Here is a 25178-nt window from a genome sequence, read left to right on the forward strand (position 1 = left end):
AGTTGGGAATTACTACTCTAAGAGGTTTAAATGTATTTTTGGCACTGCAGCTGAATGTTCCTGTGTAGTGAAGTAAGTCATTTCTGCCGTGTAGAACATGCTTACTAGTTATGTGACTGTGCAGTTTATCAGGTGACTACACCGACTACGGTCTCATCATCGACGGAGCCACCCTCTCGGCAGTGATGAAGCCCGGCCAGGAGGACTCCAACTCAGGGAACTACAAAGAGATTTTCCTGGAAATCTGCCGCAATTGCAGCGCGGTACTCTGCTGTCGAATGGCACCTCTTCAGAAAGCTCAGGTACGAAAGCAACATTTGTGTCTAAACTACATCATTCAATATTCTAAAATCCTAGAGAAGTTTGCTGCTTAATGCTCATGCGGGTCACGTTACTTGGTACTTTGTTCTTATCCAGATTGTCAAGTTGATCAAAACATCGAAGGAGCATCCGATCACACTTGCCGTTGGAGACGGTGCCAACGATGTCAGCATGATCCTCGAGGCACACGTCGGCATTGGTGAGGATATCTTACATTAACTTTTAAAAGCTCAGGTGCATTTTTTTTGACAAGCCTGACCTTATCCCTCAGGTATCATGGGTAAGGAGGGCCGTCAAGCAGTGAGGAACAGTGACTACGCTATTCCAAAATTCAAACACCTCAAGAAGATGCTGCTTGTCCATGGACATTATTACTACATACGCATCTCTGAGCTTGTACAGTACTTCTTTTACAAGGTGCAGGCGATTACATTATTTTTACCTTAAATACAATGCACCTGACTATATTTGTTTCTTTCCCCCAGAATGTCTGCTTCATCTTTCCCCAGTTCCTCTACCAGTTTTTCTGTGGTTTCTCACAGCAGGTAAGTGATGCGCTTTACACAGGCTGAAGCGTACACAAGGACAGTCACGAGAAATAAAACGTGTCATTGTCTCCCTCCCCATCCTCAGCCGCTGTATGATACAGCCTACTTGACTCTGTACAACATCAGCTTCACTTCACTGCCCATTCTGCTCTACAGTCTCGTCGAGCAGCACATCAACATGGACATCCTGAAGAAGGACCCGGCTTTGTACAGGTTGGGGATTACAGTGCTATTTGCCTCCATCTAGATTAGTCACAAGATTAATCAAACTAGTGGTCGCCTGACATTGGCATTGGCCCCCACTCACGTTGTTTGAGTCTTGGAAAACGTCTTTCTCATGACATGCATTTGGAGTTAATGTGAGCACACTGCACCTTCAGAGCCACTGCAGACTGGGTTACATGGAAATATTAGGGCTGTCAGATGTTCAAAATACTTAATTGCGATTTTGTCCCTAGTTAACTCGTAGTTAATCATAGATTTATAGAATTTTTTAGATCTTTGATAAGTGTAACCTACTGTGTAGATCGTTTTTGATGCTATCAACATCGTACTGGATCAGGCGTGCCCACACTTTTTCTGCAGGTGAGCTACTTTTCAATTGACCGAGTCAAAGGAATCTACTTCATTTATATATATAATTTATATTTAATTATTTATGAAAGAGACGTTTTTGTTAACACGTTAAAGGTGTTTAATGATAACACAAGCATGTTTGACACATATAGATTTATTTTGTTTCATGAAGACAAGAATGTAAGTTGCTGTATTACCTGATTCTGATGGCTTGCATTGTTTGGAATCAGACAGTAGTGCTGATAACGTCCACATTTTCGAATGGAGGAGAAAAAAGTCCTCCTCTCTGTCCAATACCACATGAAAGTGGTTAGTTTTTGGCATCTTATTTGTCCAGCTTCCATGCTCGTTTTTATACATTTTACAAGAAATACATTGACGGCCAACTCCGTAGCTTGCTAACTTGTGCACGCTAGCTTTCTGAGACTCTTATTTTGTTAGCGCAGGCAGGATGAAGCAGGGCTTTTATTGTGAAGACAGCAACTGTGCAGTCTGTCTTTAGGGTTTTGACAGCAGGTACGGCGCGAGAGTGTTGAAATAGTGTTTCTCGCCCTCCTCTCGGTCATGTTTTCTTAATAATGATCTGGCAGCAGCCAGCGTCATCTCAGAAGCCGTGCCGTGAAAGTCAATCAAGTAACGAAAGTGACGTCGTAGTAAAGATTGATGATCACAAATTTTTCGGTTTATTTTTTAATGCTTGGTTTGCAATCGACTGACACACCCTCCACGATCGACCTGTAGCTCGCGATCGATGTAATGGGCATCCCTGGACTGGATAATGTGTTTGATTTATGAAAGTGTTTTTATTAAACGTTGTCTCCATTTTGTGTTGGGCTGTTCAAAAAAGCACAAACCCTCTTTTACAGACACAAACACTCTCTGACACACACTCACCCCTTCTAACTCGTAATGGTACCAAACCCGGTACTTTTTTGGCACCGGGTGAGTCATGACGTGACACCCGGTTGCCCACTCTTGCTCATTGCATTTCGCCACTTGGCGATCACTCCAGCAGCATTTGGGACACGGTCTGCTCCGGCGGCAGAGGATACAGAATGCTTTGGTCCTGTTGGGAAAGCCGATGGTTCTTGTGGGGCATGCCGCACCTTTCAATGTGCGCTTGTCGTTGTCCATTTCTGATCGGTGTTTGTTACCGCCTGCCGCGGTGGCACTTGTGTGTTTTCCCCACTACTGTAGTGGAAATTAGCATTAACTCGTTATTATCGTCTTAACTTTGACAGCCCTAATAAATGTGGTAGCCTTTTAGGTTTGATGTGTACTCTCCTGCTGCTAAATGATATAAGAGAATTTACAGCTCCTTTTTAAAGATTGTGACTGGTTAACACTTTCCTTTGCCTCCACAGAGACATTGCCAAGAACTCGTTACTGCGCTGGCAAAGCTTTATATATTGGACTGTCTTGGGCGTATATGACGCCATTGTGATGTTCTTCGGTGCTTACTTCCTGTTTGACAACACCACCTTCACCAGCAACGGACAGGTAACGTCAAGCGTGTCGTCAGCAGCAGTCTTGGGAGATTTGAAACACATTTTGTTGCATTAGTCAAAGTGTCACAGTTGAATATGGAGGTAATACAACCAGGTAAGGAGTAAAAACACATCATGGAAGCCAGAGGAAAAAAGTACTTTGGTAACTAAATCTACATTTCTCAAGACGACACTGAACTACTACAGTGCATGACAGGTGTTACATAAAAGAGCATTCTCGAATGTCACCATCCTTGCCTCCTTTCATTCTTGGCCACTGTTATTCTCTTTGAAACTTTGTGAGCTTCTGTTTTCTTTGCATTTGTTGATTATTATTTATTTCTCCTGTTATCGGACTGTTTTATTATTTTTTATGATTTTCTTCTGGCCTTCTTCTTCCTCTCCTCTTACCTTTTTGTGTTGCTTTTTCTTTATGCTTCTTTCCTCCTCCCAGCTAATGACAACCAACACACAGATGGTAAGCCCCGCCCACGTCTCACTGTCACCCCTCCAATTTCAGCCTGGCACAAAACCAACTATTGCCTGCTCATGCCCCATCTCACGTCCCTCTCTTGCTGTAGACCAGGGGTGTCAAACTCATTTTAACTCAGGGGTCGCAAGGAGGAACATGTATTCCCACTTGGACCGGACTGATAAAATCATGGCATAATAATTTAAAAATAAAGACAACTTTGAAGTTGATTTCTTTGTCTTTGGCCAAAAATAGTACAATCACATTCTGTAATATTACAAATAATCCTCTTGGCGAAACACTTTAGGTTCATTGAAAATTTTGAGGAAAAAAAATATTGCAGAACACCATGAGAACACAATGAACTTGGACTTTGTCACAGTGTTTTTACAAAGCCATTAAATTTTAAGTACTTACTGTTTAGCATTCTCATGTTGCCAGTTCACCATCAAAGACGTGTTTATAAACTCAACCAAGTGTTTATTCAAGCCGCCACATTGGTCACATCCACAACTGCCCCATCACCTTAATTTATCATCATTCAAATATTACAATTATAATATAATCAAAATAATGGTCAAAAAGACAGAAAAATAGCCGGATTAAAGGTAACGTAATTACAAACTTAACCAATGTGAATATACTAGATTTAAGCATGAAATAAAATAGAACAAACAATAAATGTAGCAACACACATTTTTACGATGGAGTTCAGTGTGCACATTGTGCCGTTAACCAATTGCAAGCGCTGCACGGAACTTTAACTGCAAAGATGTGATTTTATCCGTTGAGTGGATGATTTACCGGTAAAGGAGGTATTGTGTGTCGCGACAGCATTAGCCTGCCGCCAGCCACAAGTTCCAACAGCAGCAGCTGAGTGCTTGCTTGCTGAGCGGCGTAGCGGCGGCCAATCCAGAGAGCGCTTAAAGTCAGCTGACATGCCATCTTTAAATAGTGTGATGTGGCTTACACTTGAGTTGCTATTGCCACATCCAGTGGACTCATTTAGAACAACAGTTTTTTTTCATTAGAAAATTGCAATTAATTTTTATATGTAGCAAAGTCATCTTGTGGACCGGATTAAACCTGTGTTTGACACCACTGCTGTAGCCTTACAGCTGTAGGCTGTGTAGAAATATTAAAAGATATTCAACTTTTTCAATGTAAAGATGACACTGTCTGGGTCCATACTTTAGTAGTTGAATGAAAATTATTAGAGGATTTTTGTTTTTTAGTCTAATTGGCACCCCTTGATTTTGTTGTATTTGTTCTAGTCCAAACACTAATTGGCCCCAGTCACCCTTCCAGGATGTTTTGATCGTCCGTATTTGTGCTAACTGATGGGGCGTACTGTATGCAATAAGACTCCACCTAAAGATACACAGTACTTGAAAGAATATGTGTGTATGGTCAGTGTACAGCCATTTCTAATGTATGTCCCTCTTGCTGTCAAATAATTCATTTTGTAAATGAGATGAATCACTCTTTTGAATTTGGATTAATTGCAATTAATCACAGTAAATTACTTGCTTGCATGTTTGAAATCTACTTTAAAAAAAGACCCAAATATTTTGAGACAACTTTTTCTGTCAGAATCTTATACAGGAACAGTTTTTCAACCATGTATTTGCTCAAAACTTGGTAATAGTTTTATTTTTATTTTTTTTAATTTTAGTTTGAAATTTTACCACTCTCAGGTAATCGATCACAGATCAAGGTCCTCCACCTTGATCTGTGATCAAGGTGGAGGACCATGTGCGGTCAAAATAAGTTGTCCATCCATCCATCTTCTTCCGCTTATCCGAGGTCGGGTTTCGGGGGCAGCAGCCTTATATTTTTCATTCAGTCTAAAATAAATTGTGTGATTACTTAATTAGTGCAATGGTCTTTGTATTAACCGGTAATTAATTATTTTTGACAGTCCTAATTTTCTGTTATTTTTTTTCCCCCTCGTAATGGCCGCAATTTTATTGTTATTTTATTTATTTTCCATGCTTTTATTTATAATAATTTTATATACTGTATTTTTTCTACTATAAGTCGCAGTTTTTTTTATAGTTTGGACGGGGGTGCGAATTATATTCAGGAGCGACTCGTGTGAAATTATTAACACATTACCGTAAAATATCAAATAATATTATTTAGCTCATCCACGTAAGAGACTAGACGTATAAGATTTCATGGGATTTAGCAATTAGGAGTGACAGATTGTTTGGTAAACGTATAGCATGTTCTATATGTTATAGTTATTTGAATGACTCTTACCATAATATGTTACGTTAACATACCAGGCACCTTCTCAGTTGGTTATTTATATGTCATATAACGTACACTTATTCAGCCTGTTGTTTACTATTCATTATTTATTTTAAATTGCCTTTCAAATGTCTATTCTTGGTGTTGGGTTTTATCAAATACATTTCCCCAAAAATGCGACTTATACTCAAATGCGACTTATACTCCAGTGCGACTTATATATGTTTTTTTTCTTCTTTATAATGCATTTTGGGCAGGTGCGACTTATAGTAAAAAAATACGGTATACTTTTATTTGATTAATATTTCATTATTTTTTAAAATGATTTATCCAGTTATTTTTTACTGTATATATTTTGTATTTATTGTTTAATAATGTAATAATTGTCATTTTACATATATTTTTCATGTTTTGTTTTATTTTGATTCTTGATGCTTTTTCTTTAGTCTATTTTCTGCATTCTTCTAGTTATGGTCATCTTATTGTGTGCCATGTTGGTAAGATGCTTTGGTCAATGCTTTTTGTCTTTAATTAGTCATTGATTTGGTGTTCTTCAACACGTTTCCCTATCATAATTACGCCGAAAGAACCATTTAGTTGAACTTTAATGTTTTTTACAAATATCAGCTAAAAACAAAAGCGGAAAATTCTATCACAGTTCTTGTGAAAAATCTTCCGTTTAATCAGACATTTGAGGCTACAGTGATGTCAAAAAAGGCCTGCAGAATCCCAGGGGACTAATAACTTAAGAACAATGAATAGAAAGCAAGTGTTTCCTCATTAAATTTGCCCTTCATTAAATGATCCATCATAGTTCCAACATTACATTATCAGAAACAGTCCTAACATCACCTCTTGTTCCTCCCTCCCCTTTGTGTCGCCGTCTTCACCATCTGTTTGATTGATTGAGTCGTGCTGATTATGTGCTTTTCTTTTTAGAACGCTGTACGGTATGTTGTGTACATACAGTATTGGAATTGTTTGTGAGCAGTTTTCATGTGTGTTTTTAGACATGAACCAACTCTTTTTGTTCTGCAGATGTTTGGAAACTGGACCTTCGGGACGCTGGTGTTTACCGTGCTGGTCTTCACGGTTACTTTCAAGGTATACACACACAGTAAACACACAAAAGCACACACATTGACGGGTCTTGTCTCCATCCAGCTGGCCCTGGATACTCATTACTGGACCTGGATCAACCACTTTGTCATATGGGGCTCGCTTATCTTCTTTGTTGTCTTCTCTCTGCTGTGGGGAGGAATCATCTGGTAGACATTCCGTCTCTTTCTAGCTTTCTCGTTGCTATTTGCGATGTTTAAAACGGCGTGCCTTGTGTCCCGCAGGCCCTTCCTCAACTATCAGAGGATGTACTATGTCTTCATGCAGATGTTGTCCAGTGGCCCGGCCTGGCTCAGCATAGTTCTGCTGATTACGGCCGGTCTGCTACCAGACGTGCTGAAGAAGGTCATTTGGAGGGCTATGTGGCCCACTACAACTGAACGTATACAGGTGAGCGCTTCATACAGGTAACAAAGTCCAGTCCCGCAGCACAGCACATGTCCTTCCAACATAAAATGTGTGATTTAAAGCTTTTCAAGTAAGTGTCATGTCTGTCGAACTAATGCTGGCTGTGGCTCAGCAGATGTTTGCAGGCCTCGGCTATGTTCCTGCTCTTTTGGATGTAAGTCCAGTCAGTCGGTTTTTGTGTGTGCATGTCCATGCTCTTTTACTTACTTTCAGACAAGCACAATTTGCACCGTTAAATGAAGTGTACTGAAATTTATAAAGGTTACAGACGTAGAATACTGTTGTGTGTGCAGTGTTGTATATGTACCTTCATCTAAACCTTCATGTCTTCCTTAAATAGATAATAATCAACCTAATTATCTTCTTTCTCTCATTTGGTCCTCTCTTGGCCCACCTAACCTCTGGACTATTCCACCAAATCAGTGTTTTTTTATGAACTCTTTCAAAATAAATATCTTGTTTCAACTCTTCTCTATTAGAGATGAGACGTCAGCGAATGAATCGAGTCTTTTGAACGGTCTTTTTTAAGTGAACATTGACAATCGATTCGCAGTTGTGAACCGTTCATTTGGGTGACATTTTTTTGCACATGCAGGTACAGTTTCAGCAATTGCCCACCTAACTGGCGACTGGACTAGAAAAAATAGTCAAAGGAAACAAAGCATCATTTTTATTTAATTCCTTAAATTTATTTATATATATATATATATATATATATATATATATATATATATATATATATATATATATATATATATATGTATGTATGTATGTATATTTTATATATATATATTTTTTTTGTATTTATTTTTCATTTTGATTTTACTTTTCTAGTGAATTTTTTCAATATGTTATGTAGTTCAAGCCTACAAACGTTCTGAATTGTGTATTCACATTTTTACTACATCCTAATTTTTATTGTAGTTGTATTTATACTTTTTATACCCGTAAATACATTTTTTCTTATTCATTATTTTGTTTTTTTCTCTATTGTAAAAATACTTTTGTGCCACATAGTTTTTTAGGTGATTGAAAAATCAAAATAGGGATGCCATACAATGTAATGCATCACATATTTCCAGCTGTTTCATTTGAGCACGTTCGAAAAGGAGTAGGAAGAAGCAGAGCTTAATTAACCCCACCCCTTTTCATATCAAAGCAATGTAATTGCTGAACTGTCAAAGCATGAGGATGTGGGACCATCATATCAAATGTTTACAAAAAAAACAACAATCAAAAAACTATAGCCAACATTTCAGAATACAGTAATTCCCACCAGTAGTGTAATATTTGTGTAAATTCAAATGATTCTGATGCACATATTTTCTTACCTGCTCCATCGATTTGTTTCCTTGATTAAAAAAGAAAAAGAACAATAACAACCCAGTTGTTTAACGGCTCTTTCAAAGGAATGGCTTCCTTCAAAGAGCCATGAATGCTATCTCCACTATCTATCTGATGATAATACACTTGATCTACTCAAAAATGTTTATTGACCCAAGTCAAGCAGCTTTATTTCATTTGTTGTACACTGTTCCTAAGCTAAGCTCACAATGCTATCTGCGATATTTGGTTTATGATACCAATAATATCGCCATATATTGATGCTGCAGTAGTGTTGGAAGAAAAACAAACAAAATGTTTATTTCATCGATTCTATTTAGCATCTTTGCAACTCATTTTGCATCTTGTAGTGCCTTTGTTGAGGAGAAAAATAAATGTGGCCTTGGTGTTACATAAGTGATCCAAGACGGCTGATGCGGCAGACCACGTCTTTAGTTGCAGAACAATATTCCTTGTACCAAAGGCTAATACACAACAGCTCATGGCGAGAAAACGGTATTGAGTGGAACCATTCGATTATCTCATTGTAAGGTTGAATATCGCGATATTGCCATATATTGTCACGCTCTTACTGTGTGACTTGTGGAATATTCCATAATATTTAGATTGGGAGTCATATGTGACAATGTTTTGTAGGACTGAGTGAAAACCTAGGGACAGAACTACTCAAGTGTGATTTTTATACACGTGTGTGTGTGTGTATTTATATATATATATATATATATATATATATATATATATATATATATATATATATATATACAAACCCCGTTTACATATGAGTTGGGAAATTGTGGTAGATGTAAATATAAACGGAATACAATGAATTGCAAATCCTTTTCAACCCATATTCGGTTGAATATGCTACAAAGACAACATATTTGATGTTCAAACTGATAAACATAATTTTTTTTGTAAAAAATCATTAACTTTCGAATTTGTTGCCGGCAACACGTGACAAAGAAGTTGGGAAAGGTGGCAATAAATACTGATAAAGTTAAGGAATGCTCATCAAACACTTATTTTGAACATCCCACATGTGTGCAGGCTAATTGGGAACAGGTGGATGCCATGATTGGGTATAAAAACAGCTTCCCAAAAAATGCACAGTGTTTCACAAGAAAGGATGGGGCGAGTTACACCCTTTGTCCACAACTGCGTGAGCAAATAGTCAAACAGTTTAAGAACGTTTCTCAAAGTGCAATTGCAAGAAATTTAGGGATTTAAACATCTACTGTCCATAATATCATCAAAAGGTTCAGATAATCTGGAGAAATCACTCCACGTAAGCGGCATGGCCGGAAACCAACATTGAATGACCGTGACCTTCGATCCCTCAGACGGCACCGTATCAAAAACCGACATCAATCTCTAAAGGATATCACCACCATGGGCTCAGGAACACTTCAGGAAACCACTGTCACTAAATACAGTTTGTCGCTACATCTGTAAGTGCAAGTTAAAGCTCTACTAGGCAAAGCGAAAGCCCTTTATCAACAACATCCAGAAATGCCGCTGGCTTCTCTGGGCCCGAGATCATCTAAGATGGACTGATGCAAAGTGGAAAAGTGTTCTGTGGTCTGACGAGTCCACATTTCAAATTATTTTTGGAAATATTCGACATCGTGTCATCCAGACCAAAGGGGAAGCGAAATGTTTATTGAGTGTTGTTAAAAGAAAAGGTGATGTAACACAGTGGTGAACATGCCCTTTCCCAACTACTTTGGCACGTGTTGCAGCCATGAAATGCTAAGTTAATTATTATTTGCAAAAAAATTTAGAATAAAGTTTATTGAGTTTGAACATCAAATATCTTGTCTTTGTAGTGCATTCAATTGAATATGGGTTGAAAAGGATTTGCAAATCATTGTATTCTGTTTATATTTATATCTAACACAATTTCCCAACTCATATGTAACAGGGTTTGTATGTATGTATATGCATATATGTATGCATATATATATATGTCTGTATATGCATATATGTATTTATAAGCATGTATATATGTATGCATGTATATATATATATATGCATTTATGTATGCATATGCATATATGTATGTATGTATGTATGTATATTTGCATTTATGTATGTATATACATATATGCATATGTTTGTATATGCATATGTATGCATATGAATAGATATATATGTTTGTGTATATGTATGTATGTATGTATATATATATATATATATGTATATATATGTGTGTATATACAAATAAACTCAAAGAATAGTTGAAAATATAGTAAAAATATATATTTTTCTAAAGTATATAGAGTAATTGCTTATATTTATTTTAAAGTTTAAGTTTGGAAAGCGCGGACTGGCAATAAATGTTTTTTATAGTTCAAGGTGGTTTAAATTAATCTTTTCCATTGTATATATTAAATATTAGTTATTGCTACTATTTAATATGCTTAATTTAAAGTATATTTAACAGTTTATTTGATAGTTTATTTTCCTAATATTGCATTTCCTTGGAATGCAAATGACACTGAATTGGTGGAATGGCCATTCGATATTCAGTAATTTTAAAACATTTTAGTTTTTCCACTCGACCCAACTGATTTTTTTTCCCCGAGCCTTAACTTTCTGCCCTTCCTCTTCCTCTTGCCTCTGACCTCCTGGCTCCTCCTTATCCCTCCTCGCCCGCCTGTGGTCCTGCTACCCTGGCAGATGAAGCGTCGGTGCCTTGCCTCTGAGCCCTCCACCATCTTTATGCTGTCTCAGACCTCCAGCAGAATCAGTTTCTAACCCCGCCCTGAGGTGACCCACCCCGCTGCCTCCTTTAGCCCGCCTACACTTCCACTTTTCCGCCTCTTTACTGTTGTTTTTATCTTCCCATCGCATGAAAGTTAAGTCACATCGAGGTTCACCCATGACGAGGAAAACTCTAACCGTGTGCGTGCGTGTGGTGTGTGTGTGTCCATGTGTGTATCCGCAGCATGTGACTGATAGTAGAGCTAATGAGGAGGCCTGCCTGAGTTCTCACTCCTTACTAGGTGGGCTAGCTGTCACAGAAGCCTGAAGGGCTTCAGCATGGTAACACTTATCTTGCAAGTGTGTGTGTTTGTGTTGGTGTAATGAAGGGTTGTCCTGCATCTATAAGGTTCAGGTTGTGCATGCTCGTGAGTCTTTTAGGTCCCCACAACACAGGCTGTGTTTGGATCTCTGGTGCCCTCTGGTGGCTGGGTGCATCCTTTTCTCCAGAAACCTCTAGTGCAGGGGTGTCCAAACATTGAAGATGATTAAAACATCCTCATACAAAAACTGAAGCCATTTGAAATGCATACAAATAACGACTACAATTTAAAACATTGAACGTCACTTTTATCTTTATTGAAGACATTTGTTGGCAAAGACGGCAATGAGCGGAGAGATAGAGAAAGCCACACCGACACCACTGTCTTGAATTCATTAGTTTTTGTCTTTACAGTAATAACCTAGAGAGTATATAGGAACCGTGGCAAACATTTCCCAAAAACTGTCATTGAAAACCAAAAAATGCAAAAAGCGGGTCATATGGAAACCGAGGCACTGCTGTCATATGATATATAATAATTAGGGCTGTCAAATCTAATGCAGTAGTGCGGTCAAGTGATAAAAAAGAACAGTTAATTGTGATCTGCAATTAATTATTTTTGTAAATCTATTTCAAACTAAAAAATACTGAGAAAAGCCCTCAACCTGACATATGTTCCTTGTATTACATTATTCCTGTAGATCAGAACACTGATATATAACCATAAAAGCAGCTTTAAAAAAAAAGTATTAATCAATCCAACAAAATAATACACAATAACACCAAAATAATACAATTCCAATTCCAAAACCAAACCCGGCCGCAACATCCAGAATAGCAATCAACAGAGTAATTGAGAGGACACACAAACATGACACAAAACAATCCAAAAATAGTCAAACAAAAAGGAATAATATCAACAACAGTATCAATATTAATAGGAATTCCAACATAGCAGTTATTAGAAATCCCTCATTGACATTATTATCACAACCATTTAATAAAAAAACCTAAAAAATGAACAATATTGTCACATTGGCTTTATGACATGTTTTAAACACATGCAGTCCTAGCCATTTCCTGGTACTTAAATAAACTATTAGGCTTATATAGGCAAGGAAAGGAGAGGCAGGTTTATGTATTGCTTGTATTCCCACGCGTGACGTCTTCCCAGAGCTAAGATGGCCGTTGAACAGCAAGCAGCGCACAAACTGAGTACAAAAGAGGCTTAAATATTCCTGCAAAAAGGAGATATGAGAAAAAAAAATCCAAATATGCAATTGATTACATCCCTGTACTTTATCAAAAAAAGATTGGTGGAGTGATATCAAGGATTATACAACGGTCGCGTCCTCAAACATATCGAACTTTTGTGCTCCAGGCGCCATTCTACACGACAAAACAGATGGAAACTTGGAAAATCATGGAGGTCTACAACTTCTTTGTGTGTGACTGGGTCAAGGAAATTGGTATCAAGACTCTCCCGGATAAATATGCATAGTTTTTGCTCGGGTAATGTTGTTTAGTGTTTTTGGACGCGTCGTTTACGAGTATCATAATTTTTCCCCGTCTTTATCAAATTATAACTATAGATGTCAACATTGTGGATGTGCTTAAAGCTTTATTTATGATTGTTTCCCTCTGTAAAAATTTAACTCTTTTTAATTTTTTGCTGACATTTGATTTCTTTTATTTAGACTCGCCGTGTTGGTGCTTTTCAAAACACTCGTAGCAAACATGTGTTTAGGAATTATATTATATCAAGATACCGTATTTCTTTGAATTGCCGCAGGGCATATAGTCTGCGCCAGCCTTGAATTACTCCCGGGTCAAACTCTCTTCCCAAAATAATTAACGCATGCTTAGTATTACAGCCTGGTCAAACTTGTGACGTCACGAGTGACACTTCTCCTGTCATCATTTTCAAAATGGAGGAGGCTGAGGTATTCAGTAGGATTTAAGGTCAAAGCTTACATCACACTCAAATTTTTACTGCATACCTTTTGGTAAATGCCGGAGTGAGAAGAGGTTTTAAAATAATTAGCGCATGCTTACTCTTACTGCATGCCTTTGGTAAGCGCAGGAGTGAGAAGAGGTTTGAAATTAATTAGCGCCCCGGCGTCAATTCAAGGAAATACGGTAATACTTAAATGGGAAATAATGATGGTGAAAAGTATCAAACAAACCTTTAGCATCGTAAACACTGCAAATCACTTCATAGTGATTCCCGGGTGCAGCCACCGCTGCTGCTCACTGCTCCCCTCACCTCTTAGGGGGTGGAACAAGGGGATGGGTCAAATGCAGAGGTTAATTTCACCACACCTAGTGTGTGTGTGTGTGTGTGTGTGTGTGTGTGTGTGACAATCATTGGTAATTTAACTTTTTGAACTTTAAACGTGTGCATTCTTCAACTCTGCTCCCTTGGACTGAAGTGTGTGCTGCTTTTCTCGTCTTCGTTTCGTAAAATTTTGCAGTCTTTTCACCCTTTTTAGTTAGCTCTCGAAGAAAGTTTTATCCATTACGCAATTTGAACGATTCGTACAGCCAAAAAAAACACAAGCATAGGGCATTTTTTCTCCGAGAAAGGTCAAATGCAGCCTAGTACCCATTGAAAACAGAGCTAGCTGGACCACCACCCGTATTTAATCGGCGGGATGTGAGCCGGACGTGTCGTCAGTAAAATCATCATTACGACAATCTGAATTCAAATTAAAATCAATCAAATAGTGTACATAAATTGCACGATTTAATGAAAGTGTTTTCAGCCTGGATTTGAACATTACTAATTTTTAGGGGCTGTCTCACAAATTTTGGAAGTCTATTCCAGATTATGGGAGCATAAAACTAAAACTGAAGTCAGCACATCAACGGTAAAAACACTTTTCGCTTTAAAAGTTTGCTTCATAATACAATCAGACGGGACTTTTGATAAAACCAAAGTAATTAGCATATATTGCAGCAATACCTTTTGATATACTATCTAAAACAAGTTTTTGAGGCACTGGCAGAAGACTGCTATTATAACTGTGATTAATCTACATTGAAAAATGTGATATGATTAAAAAAATATTAATTTATAGAGTCTTACTAATAATACATCATGAATTTAATTGATTTTACCAATACAAAGCGAGCTGCAGGCCGTAATAGGCCACACTTTGGGCACCCCTGATCTAGTGAGTGTGATCATTGCATGATTTGGTTGTATAGGGAGTATAAAAAGTGGATACAACGTCCCAGCTGACCATTTAAGAGTAAAAGCATAGAAATAAACCAGCTTTCCAAAACTAAAAGCGCAAATTAAAACTTCCACTTTCAAGCCAGCTGGGATGTTTGTTTAGGTCCTCCGCACATTTCCTCCATTAAAACCTTTTTTCCCCCCCCCTCCCTTCTACTGCTCACAGAATGCAGATAAACTCTACAAGGGTCAGCTTTCCGAGTTCACCCCACTGGACCGCCGTCGGAGCTCCAGCACCAACAGGAGCAGGCCTAACCCTCCAAGGTCTGAACCTTTTAGCAAGAAAGTCATGTTGACGCGCTGGCAAAGACCACCTGACTACCGCACATTCACGCCCCTGCTGGGATTCACTGATGTCAAATGCTCCTCAAAGCAGGGGGCGGGGCCAGAGACCTGTGTCTAATTTATTATATGACGTGTATTTGTACTGTCGTGAAAAGGAAATTGAGTCGGAGCCTGCGAGGTGATATGCTAATCAATATATTGCAGTAGGTGATTCATAGCAGGTGTGTATCCCACTTGCACAGGGTTGAAAGTGGCCTGTTCCCAAGCCGAGTAGGTCTCAAAGTATTATGGGATGGCTCCGAATCCCAAAAAGGGCTGCGTGACAATGTACCGAAGCTCTTTTTCACTATCACTGGAAACATGCGCACTGGCCCTTTAAGTCTGAAGTGCAATTGGATTATTACAATTTCTATGTTATTGTTTTGATGATGATGGTGGCTGAAACTGGGAGGAGGATGATGATGATGACAACCAATTGCCTCTGTGCTCTGTGTCTTTGTAGGACTAACTGGTCATGCCTGCGTGCAAACACATTGTCCCGAAACACTTCATAGGCATGTAAGGAGGATGTGTCTTTAGCAGGCTGAAGCCCGTCTTTACGCCCAACATGTAGCTAGTGTCCTATAGACAGCATGATGAATTGTAGTTGTCCTGTCCAGTAGACAATTATACACTACTCCCAATAAGCTAGGGATATTTGGCTTTAGGGTGAAATTTTGCTTGACAACCTTAAAGCTGCAGGTTTTTTTTCAACCCCCAAAAATATATCACCACCACCAACATCTAGCACAGTGTTTTTCAACCACTGTGCCGCGGCGCGCTGTGAGATACAGTCTGGTGTGCCGTGGGAGATTGTTTAATTTCACCTATTTGGGTTAAAAATATTTTTTGCAAACCAGTAATTATAGTCTGTAAATGATGTGTTGTTGTTGAGTGTCGGTGCTGTCTAGAGCTCCGCAAAGTAACCGTGTAATACTCTTCCGTATCAGTAGGTGGCAGTCGGTAGCTAATTGCTTTGTAGATGACGGAAACAGCGGGAGGCAACATGCAGGTAAAAAGGTATCTAATGCTTGAACCAAAAATAAAAAAAAGGTGAGTGCCCCTAAGAAAAGACATTAAAGTATAGGGAAGGCTATGCAGAACGAAATTAAAACTAAACTGGCTACTAAGTAAACAAAAACACAATGCTAGACAACAGCAAAGACTTACTGTGGAGCAAAGACAGCGTCCACAAAGTACATCCGAACATGACATGACAATCAACAATGTCCCCACGAAGAAAGATAAAAAACTGAAATACTCTTGCTTGCTAAAACAAAGTAAATGCGGGAAATATCGCTCAAAGGAAGACATGAAACTTCTATAGGAAAATACCAAAAAAAAGAGAAAAAGCCACCAAAATAGGAGTGCAAGACAAGAAGTACTTTAAAAGACTACACACAGCAAAAAAGTCCAAATAAGTCAGGGTGTGATGTTACAGGTGGTGACAGTACACCTACTTTCAGACAAATGTTTTAATAATTTCTGATAGTGGTGTGCCTCCGCATTTTTTCACGGTAAAAAATGTGCCTTGGCTCAAAAAAGGTTAGAGAACACTGATCTAGCCTATGTCACCAATAGTCGTTTAAGAGAACGGATTTCACATATACAGTACAGTGGGACCTCGATTTATGCACTTGATTGGTTCTTGAATAGGGTTCGTGAATAGAAAAATTGGTATAGTGAAGGAAATTTCTCCATAGGAAACAAAGTGAATATGAATAATAGGTTCCAGCCTCAACGAAAGTCCATATTTTTCAAAAAGGAAAGTATTTAGAAACAGATGCCATGGTTGCTATATTGCTGTTTGCAACCGCTAACTAGGGCGCTAACTTTTGAAAGTTTCGTAAGAAATTGTATCCCGTCCTCGTCCTGCTACGGACAAGCACGTTATGCCCCACGTGAAGGTGAAGAGAACCGATATTTTACTTTGTTGCTTCAAAGTAAAAAAATCGGTAAAAACGTCAAACATATGCCAGCTGAAGCCGTTACTAGCTAGTGTTTGCTACACTATCAAATGCTAGGTAGCCCTCAACATCTTTCAGAATTACCTTGTTAGGTAAATAAAAAAACATTGAAAGACATAAGCACATGGATGTAATTGATGATTAATTACAATTGCGTTGCCGTAACAAATCGCAGATGAGTGTAGCTAATTTTGTTAGCTAATGATAGCAATTTGGTTTGGTTTAGCTAATGTTAGCTAGGTAGCCCTCAACATCTTTCAGAATTACCTTGTTAGGTAAATAAAAAAACATTGAAAGACATAAGCACATGGATGTAATTGATGATTAATTACAATTGCGTTGCCGTAACAAATCGCAGATGAGTGTAGCTAATTTTGTTAGCTAATGATAGCAATTTGGTTTGGTTTAGCTAATGTTAGCTCATACTTGCCAACCTTGAGACTTTGATATTTTCAATATATATATATATTTATATATATATATATATATATATATATATATATATATATATATATATATATATATGAACCGTTCGGCCACCGTGTTTAACGGAGAAGTCTGATCGACGAAATTTGCAGGCAGTATACCCCTTCCCCTTCGAGCTGTCCTGGATGAACTGAAATAATTTTTTTCCAATCATTTTGGAACTTGCAACTTACTCGTTGTCGCCATGTCTCTTCTTTGTTCTTCTGCTTCGTCTGTTGTATTTTTGGACATTACTACTTGCCGTAGTTTTGAAGCTATGCATGATGGGAATCCGGATGTTTTGTGTCAATGTATTAACGCTGAGAAATAGTTTCGTGCCTGCTTACATTATGGGTTATAGATAAACCTATGGATAACGGAGACATATAATAGTCTCCTTTGCGGGTGAGAGAGGACGCTAAAGGCAGTGCCTTTAGGGCATGCCCACAATACTGCCGGAAGAATGGTTGCCCCGGGAGATTTCCGGGAGAGGCAATGAAATTCGGGAGTATCCTGGGAAAATCAGGAGGGTTGGCAAATATACATTAGCTATCAATGAAAGTAAATCGTAACAACAGCAGAGAAGATTAATTTGTTTGTGGAATCCACAACAGGATTGTTTAGTTATAATATAAACCAGTTACAATATAACGTTATGCTAGAAATGTCGTGTTTTGGAAAACATTTATGATTTTACTTACTCGTTCAACAGAAATACGTTTTGAAATCCTTTGGTTTCTCGCCTGCTCAAAAGCATATAAAATATTTGCCCATATCTTACTTCTCACTTTGTTCAATCACTTTTAGGTGGCTACTTTCTCTTGAACTCTCTTGTGTCTACTTTTGTGTTTGTGCACACACTCTATGAGGATGTGCGTTTATAGAGAGTCGTTTATACAATACAAATTGTTCATTATGAAAACTAAGCATTTAAACACAGCCCCTCTAAGCGAGTGACTGAAAGTTACACTTTTCAAAATGCGTAAGCTCGATGCTAATTTACATTGGATGTTCCATTTACATGCTACTGATTAGCATTAGCAATTTTGCATGGCAATCTTAAAACTACACATTTGGGATTGAAAACTACAACCGTGTAATAAATAATGCTTACAGTACAAACCCTTTGTAAGACTCACCAACATTTTAAGGCAAAGACTAATTCCTGACTACGGCAACAAAACTAGGACAAATTGACATGAATGCAAATTTGCAAATGAGACCTGAAGGTGTAAGACAAAAAATCTTACAACTCATATCTGTGTTAAATATTTGGGTGGATGGTATTAATAAACAAATAATCTGTAAAAGGTTATCGTGCCATTTAGGTTGATCCTGAAATTTCACCCGAAAGCCGCTGTGTGAGTCGTGTAACGACATGTCAGCACTTTTAGTTTAGCATTGGTAGCTGTGTGAGTGCCCGCTAGCCGCCTAGGGTTGTCTCTGGCGTGGTGTTGTGAATACTGCATCCTTCCTCTCATACTGTATTTCCCAAAGGGAGCGCAGCTGGTTTACTGTACTTACTGTACATGTCGCGTTCACACGTAACGTGTAAAGAAAGCACACCACACACGTTTGAGTACTGTGGATGTGATATGTGGAGCACACTAACAAATATGTATTTAAGCACATCATCTCTTGTCTTTCCTTCTAGATCTTTCTCTCTCTCTTAAGCCCTCACACTGTCCTCCCGCCTTTCTTTCTGCGGCGATGGCGGCGCCGATGTGGTCCAGCCCACCTTGGCTTTGTCAGATCGTCGCCTTCACGTGTCATGGATAGCTTAGAAGCAACTAGTGGTGGGTCAAACGATACCGAGCGAAAGCTTACGCAACACAAGGAGCGATACTGTAATGCGCTCCATGTGTGTGTCACTTTTAGGGGGAAAAATGTGACCGATACAGCTGATGTGTTGACATTGAACTGTGAAGCACCAAACTGTGTTTTTCAGTAAAAAAAACAATAATAAGTTAAGAAATTAAATTAATTTAAAAAGAAGGGAAAATTCCGAAGTCTGGAACGCCAAATGAGGTTTTTCTTTAGTTGTTTAGTATTTAGTATTTCATTTTCCTTTATGTCCAACTATTACCGTATTTTCCGGACTATAAGCCGCTGCTTTAAAAAAAAAAAAAAAGTTAGTTTTTAACCACACTTTAAACCCTGCGGCTTATAAAACGGTGCGACTAATTTATGTATTTGTACAGCCATGATGGTTTGTATTAGAGATACCCGATATTATTGGTATCAGTTTCAAAATTATCGGTATCTGTTTCAAAAATAAATTTATGACTTTTTAAAACGCCGCTGTGTACACGGACGTTGGGAAAAACACAGAGCACCAATAAACCTTAAAGGCACTGCCTTTGTGTGCTGGCCCAATCACATAATATTTACGGCTTTTCACACACACAAGTGAATGCAGGCATACTTGGTCAACAGCCATACAGGTCACACTGAGGGTGGCCATATAAACAACTTTAACACTGTTACAAATATGGGCCACACTGTGGAGCCACACCAAACAAGAATGACAAACAGATTTCGGGAGAACATCTGCACCGTAACACAACATAAACACAATAGAACAAATAGCCAGAAGCCATTGCAGCACTAACTCTTCCGCGACAATATACACCCCCCCGCTACCAAAACCCCGCCCCCCCAACCTTGCCCACCTCAACCTCCTCATGCTCTCTCAGCATGTCCCAAATTTCAAGCTGCTGTTTTGAGGCATGTTAAAAAAAATAATGCACTTTGTGACTTCAATAATAAATATGGCAGTGCCATGTTGGCATTTTATTACCATAACTTGAGTTGATTTATTTTTGAAAAACCTTGTTGCATTGTTTAATGCATCCAGCGGGGCATCGCAACAAAATTAGGTACAATAATGTGTTAATTCCACAACACTATATATCAGCATCGGTTGATATCGGAATCGGTAATTAAGAGTTGGACAATATCGGAATATTGGATAAGGACAAAAAAGCCATTATTGGACATCTCTATTTTGTATTCAACAAATATTTTTCATAGAGACACTGTGTTATTGTTTGTGATATAGTGCACATGTTTTGGACAAGTTGGCTCACTGCAGGTGCTGCGGGTCAGAAATGTACTTCCTGTTTCCTGCCTTTTTCCGGAAGTGTAACCGTTCTTTTAATTTTCAGCCCAAAAGAATTCATCATTTATGACTCCAAGCAACGTTTGTAAGTTTTACAACATAAGTAAAACTTTTTATACTTACTAAACCGTTACATGTGTGATGTCTGTAGGAGAGTTGTCAGGCATATTTTTACATGCTATCGTAATCTACTCAAGCTAGCGTGGCGAGCATTAGCAAATATGCTAACACGTTTAGAAGTGTCTGTGTTAGTATTATTAACTTACAACGGCATTCTTTTTGTCTCTTTCTAGTTCTGTAAATTCACCAAAACGTCATTGTGAAGTTTTTTAGTCTGTTTTGCTGATTGGAGAATTAGTTTTTGCAGTTCGTGTGTTCATGACGATGACTTCTGTTTTGTTTTACTGCCGTGTAATAGCCACAGTTTTAAAACAATTAAGATATGTAAATAATCATTTACAAACTCTTTCGTACCGGAGTATATCTGCGGCTTATAGTCCGGTGCGGCTAATATGTGTAAACATATTTATTTCTTCTAAGATTTGTTGGGGGTGGCTTAAATACTGCTCCACAGCCCGGAAAATATGGTAGTGGAAAAAACAAAAATTTTATTTGCAAACTATTCTTTTAAATTAAGTCAAACGGATGACTTTTGTAACCCATCAGATGGTGAATGAATATTACGAAATGCCAACACAATGTCAATACAGCCAGTGAGTGTGCCACACTCTCAGTGAGGCATCATTGACCCATCACTATTATTTACTCTCCTCGTCATCTTTGAACCAAAGTGGCCGCTTCAGATCCCTGTAGCTGCTTCCTTTTAGGTGCCTTGTGCTAGTTTGTAACGTATGTTCTATGGATGCACGACCAAGCAGGTGAATGTAGTCACTATCTTAGTCGAAACAGCACTGGGATATCCAAAACAATCAAAGAACAAAACCGCACACGAAAAATGTCGGACCACTTTTGTGTAATATTGTTATTTTTATGTCTTTTTCAGACCAGTTTTATATGCCGCATGTGCAGAAAGATGTATTATTTCAATGCAGGCCACTTAATGTACATGTGTTACTCATTATCAGCTCATTGAGGCACTTGACCCAAATGTATATCCTGTTTTCCTTGCTTACCTCTTTGGATGAACAGAACACTGGTGTGTGTGTGTGTGTGTGTGTGTGTGTGTGTGTGTGTGTGTGTGTGTGTGTGTGTGTGTGTGTGTGTGTGTGTGTGTGTGTGTGGGGGTTATAAGGGTATAGCAGGTGCAGTTGTAGCTTTAAAGCAGAGGTGTCAAACTAATTTCAGTTTAGGATCCACATGGAGGAAAATACATTCCCAAGTGGGCCGTACTTGTAAAATCACGGCATGATAACTTCAAAATAAACCTCAGATTGTTTTTTTTTTGGTTTATAAATAGAGCAAGCACATTTTGAAAATGTACAAATCATAACGGGGTCTTGCATGTTGCGGTTAATAGTTTTCTGTTATAATTTGTCGTTGTTTATACTCTCTGGATAAATATGATAATGTTCATCAGTCAAATAGGTGGAATTGCGTCAGGCAGAGTTTTAAAATGCTACCTTTGTTTTTAGTTTTTAATCTATCAGAAGATAAAATTAATAATATCAAAATCCAATTAAAGGATGTTAATGTAATTTACAAATGTTCCTTAACTGATTATTATTATTATGTACATATGTGAAAGACTTCAACATGTACATATGAAAAGACCTCAACGGTGGAGTGGGCGGATGATGTTTGCAAAGAAGCTCCACAACGGTCACAAAGGCGGAGGAAGGCTGCAGCAAAAGATGAGCCCCCAATTGTTTTGGTCTCTGTGCCATTGGACCCTGGCCTATTTTCTTTGCCAAGGACAGTGTGGTGGCTGTCTGTGCACCAGTCTTCCCACTTTTAAAAGATTTCACGCAGAGGCGTTCTCCTGAGGGCAATCCCACCAACAGGATGACAATCATACTCGTTTCGAGTGATCGCCGACGACATATGTAGCATCATCTACAACAAAACTTGGACTCATTTCATTAACCACACATGAAGTTAGAAGGGTCTACATATCATTTCAGCATATTTACGTGCGCCCAGAAAATGTGTCCTCATTACCAACAGCATCTTCGACCACTAAGGCATTAACGGAACAATCAATATTTTCTAAACTATCACTAATAAGCAGCGTAAGTAACTAGTGTCCTTAAACACAGCATATAGCTCCGCCTCCTCTGAAGTCATGCACGAGTACGACTGCGACATCCAGTGGACATATTTAGAACAGCAGTTTTTTTTCATTCGAAATTTACAACTAATTTTTTACACTCGGCAAACTCATTTCAAGAGCCGGATAAAACTTGTTTACGGTGTTCTGTCGATGGCAGAAACCCATGCGCATGTTCACAAATATTTTAAATATTTAAATACCTATCGAAAGCAACTGCCTGGTGTACAAATAAGTAGGGATTTGAATTATTAGTATTATTTTTTCATTTTTCATTGTATCCTCTGAGCAGCAATCGTGTCGCCCATTACTGCATGAGAAAGTTCACGTTGACGCAAACAATGGTAGCTCATTTTTCGTTTTCATCGCCGTTCAAACCCGTCCATATGTTTTCTTCCGCTTATCCGAGGTTGGGTCGCGGGGGCAGCAGCCTAAGCAGGGAAGCCCAGACTTTCCTCTCCCCAGCCACTTCGTCCAGCTCCTCGTGGGGGATCCCGAGGCGTTCCCAGGCCAGCCGGGAGACATAGTCTTCCCAACGTGTCCTGGGTCTTCCCCGTGGCCTCCTACTGTTCGGGTGGCATCCTGACCAGATGCCTGGACCACCTGATCTGGCTCCTCTCGATTTGGAGTAGCGGCGGCTTTACTTTGAGCTCCTCCCGGATGGCAGAGCTTCTCAGGCCACCCGGGAGACATAGTCTTCCCAACGTGTCCTGGGTCTTCCTTGTGGCCTCCTACCGGTCGGACGTGCCCTAAACACCTCCTGAGGGAGGCGTTTGGGTGGCATCCTGACCAGATGCCCGAACCACCTGATCTGGCTCCTCTCGATGTGGAGTAGCAGCGGCTTTACTTTGAGCTCCTCCCGGACGGCAGAGCTTCTCACCCTATCTCTAATTTCGGCCACTTGTCCTGTCGTTAACAACCCAAAGCTTATGACCATAAGTGTGGATAGGAACGTATATCGACCGGTAAATTGAGAGCTTTGCCTTCAGTCTCAGCTCCTTCTTCACCACAACGGATCGATACAGGGTCCGCATTACTGAAGACGCCGCACCGATCCGCCTGTCAATCTCACGATCCACTCTTCTCTCACTCGTGAACAAGACTCTGAGGTACTAGAACTCCTCCACATGGGGCAAGATCTCCTCCCCAACCCGGAGATGGCACTCCGCCCTTTTCCGGGCGAGAACCTCGGACTCGGACTTGGAGGTGTTGATTTTCATCCTAGTCGCTTCACACTCGATCCAGTGACAGCTGAAGATCCTGGCCAGATGAAGCCATTAAGACCACATCATCTGCAAAAAGCAGAGATCTAATCCTGCAGCCATTAAACCGGATCCCTCTAACGCCCTGACTGTGCCTAGAACTTATGTCCATAGAAGTTATGAACAGAATCGGGGACAAAGGGGCAGCCTTGGCGTTTTAAAGGGAATCTTCATTTCAGTGAACACTTGTGTGTAAAACATAATCCGACAGCGAACGTGACATGGTAGCGTAATTCAATAGACCCCACTATTGGTTGCATTTTGTTGAATTAGCCAGCCAAATTCGACAGAACACATATGTTTGACACCACTGCTTTAACGGGGAAATAAAAAGAAAACTATAAGATGCCCTTACCTGGCGCTCTGGTGCACCCCTGCACTGTCTTGTCTTCTTGGTCGACACTCTGCTGTAAAACCTCTGAAATCCGTCTCGGTGGATTTTATTTTTTGTTTGTTTGTTTTTTGTGGAAGGGGGTCAGAACCGGACCAACCAAACTCACCTGACCTAACAAACTTGACGGCCTTCAAAACCCGAATGTACACTTTGTTGACAAGTGTGTTTCTCATAGACACGATGTAGAGATGTGTGTCCATGACCCCTCTATAGATCAAATATCTCGATTTACGGTAGGTATGTGTGTCAGTCCACAGTTTTGGGGGGTCTTTTTATATACTGTTTTTATCAGTCGTGTGGGGATTTATTTGTGGATGTATGCCAACCATATATGTCGTGATTACTAGAGAACTATCTGTACATTTGCTTGGAAAATAAAAAGCCACAATGGAGACACTGAAGAAGGGGCGGCCCCTGTTTTTCTTTTTTTCCCGGGACACCAAGATGACTGAAACCACATAGAAACCAATCATCAGTCAATCACAGTTTATTTATACAGCCCTAAATCACGAGTGTCTCAAAGGGCTGCACAAGCCACAACGACATCCTCGGCCCAAATCCCCCCGGGCGACCGGTGCAAAGGACGTCGAATGGATATAATTAATAGTGTGAGAGTCCAGTCCA

At 39.2% G+C, this 25178-nt stretch overlaps 1 protein-coding gene across 6 annotated transcripts in view; it reads left to right on the forward strand.

Moving 5' to 3' along the window:
* The window catches only part of atp11a (ATPase phospholipid transporting 11A), a 113503-nt gene extending 88545 nt beyond the window's left edge, over positions 1–24958 (forward strand). The window contains exons 21-34 of one of the 6 annotated variants that reach the window (XM_061889878.1): positions 125–302; positions 418–520; positions 593–738; positions 807–866; positions 955–1082; positions 2810–2945; positions 3387–3410; positions 6699–6764; positions 6825–6928; positions 7004–7169; positions 7303–7341; positions 14961–15058; positions 15582–15637; positions 19205–24958. In XM_061889878.1, coding sequence (XP_061745862.1) covers positions 125–302; positions 418–520; positions 593–738; positions 807–866; positions 955–1082; positions 2810–2945; positions 3387–3410; positions 6699–6764; positions 6825–6928; positions 7004–7169; positions 7303–7341; positions 14961–15058; positions 15582–15633 — 1300 coding nt within the window. In that variant the 3' untranslated portion in view covers positions 15634–15637; positions 19205–24958. Of the gene's footprint in view, positions 1–124; positions 303–417; positions 521–592; positions 739–806; positions 867–954; positions 1083–2809; positions 2946–3386; positions 3411–6698; positions 6765–6824; positions 6929–7003; positions 7170–7302; positions 7342–11210; positions 11301–14960; positions 15555–15581; positions 15638–19204 lie in introns of those variants that run through there. The other 5 variants (XM_061889879.1, XM_061889874.1, XM_061889877.1 and 2 more) reach the window with 5 other exon arrangements.
* The last annotated feature ends 220 nt before the right edge of the window (positions 24959–25178 follow it).

This window comes from Nerophis ophidion, linkage group LG27 (assembly GCF_033978795.1).
Source record: "Nerophis ophidion isolate RoL-2023_Sa linkage group LG27, RoL_Noph_v1.0, whole genome shotgun sequence".
NCBI classification, from domain to species: Eukaryota; Metazoa; Chordata; class Actinopteri; order Syngnathiformes; family Syngnathidae; genus Nerophis; species Nerophis ophidion.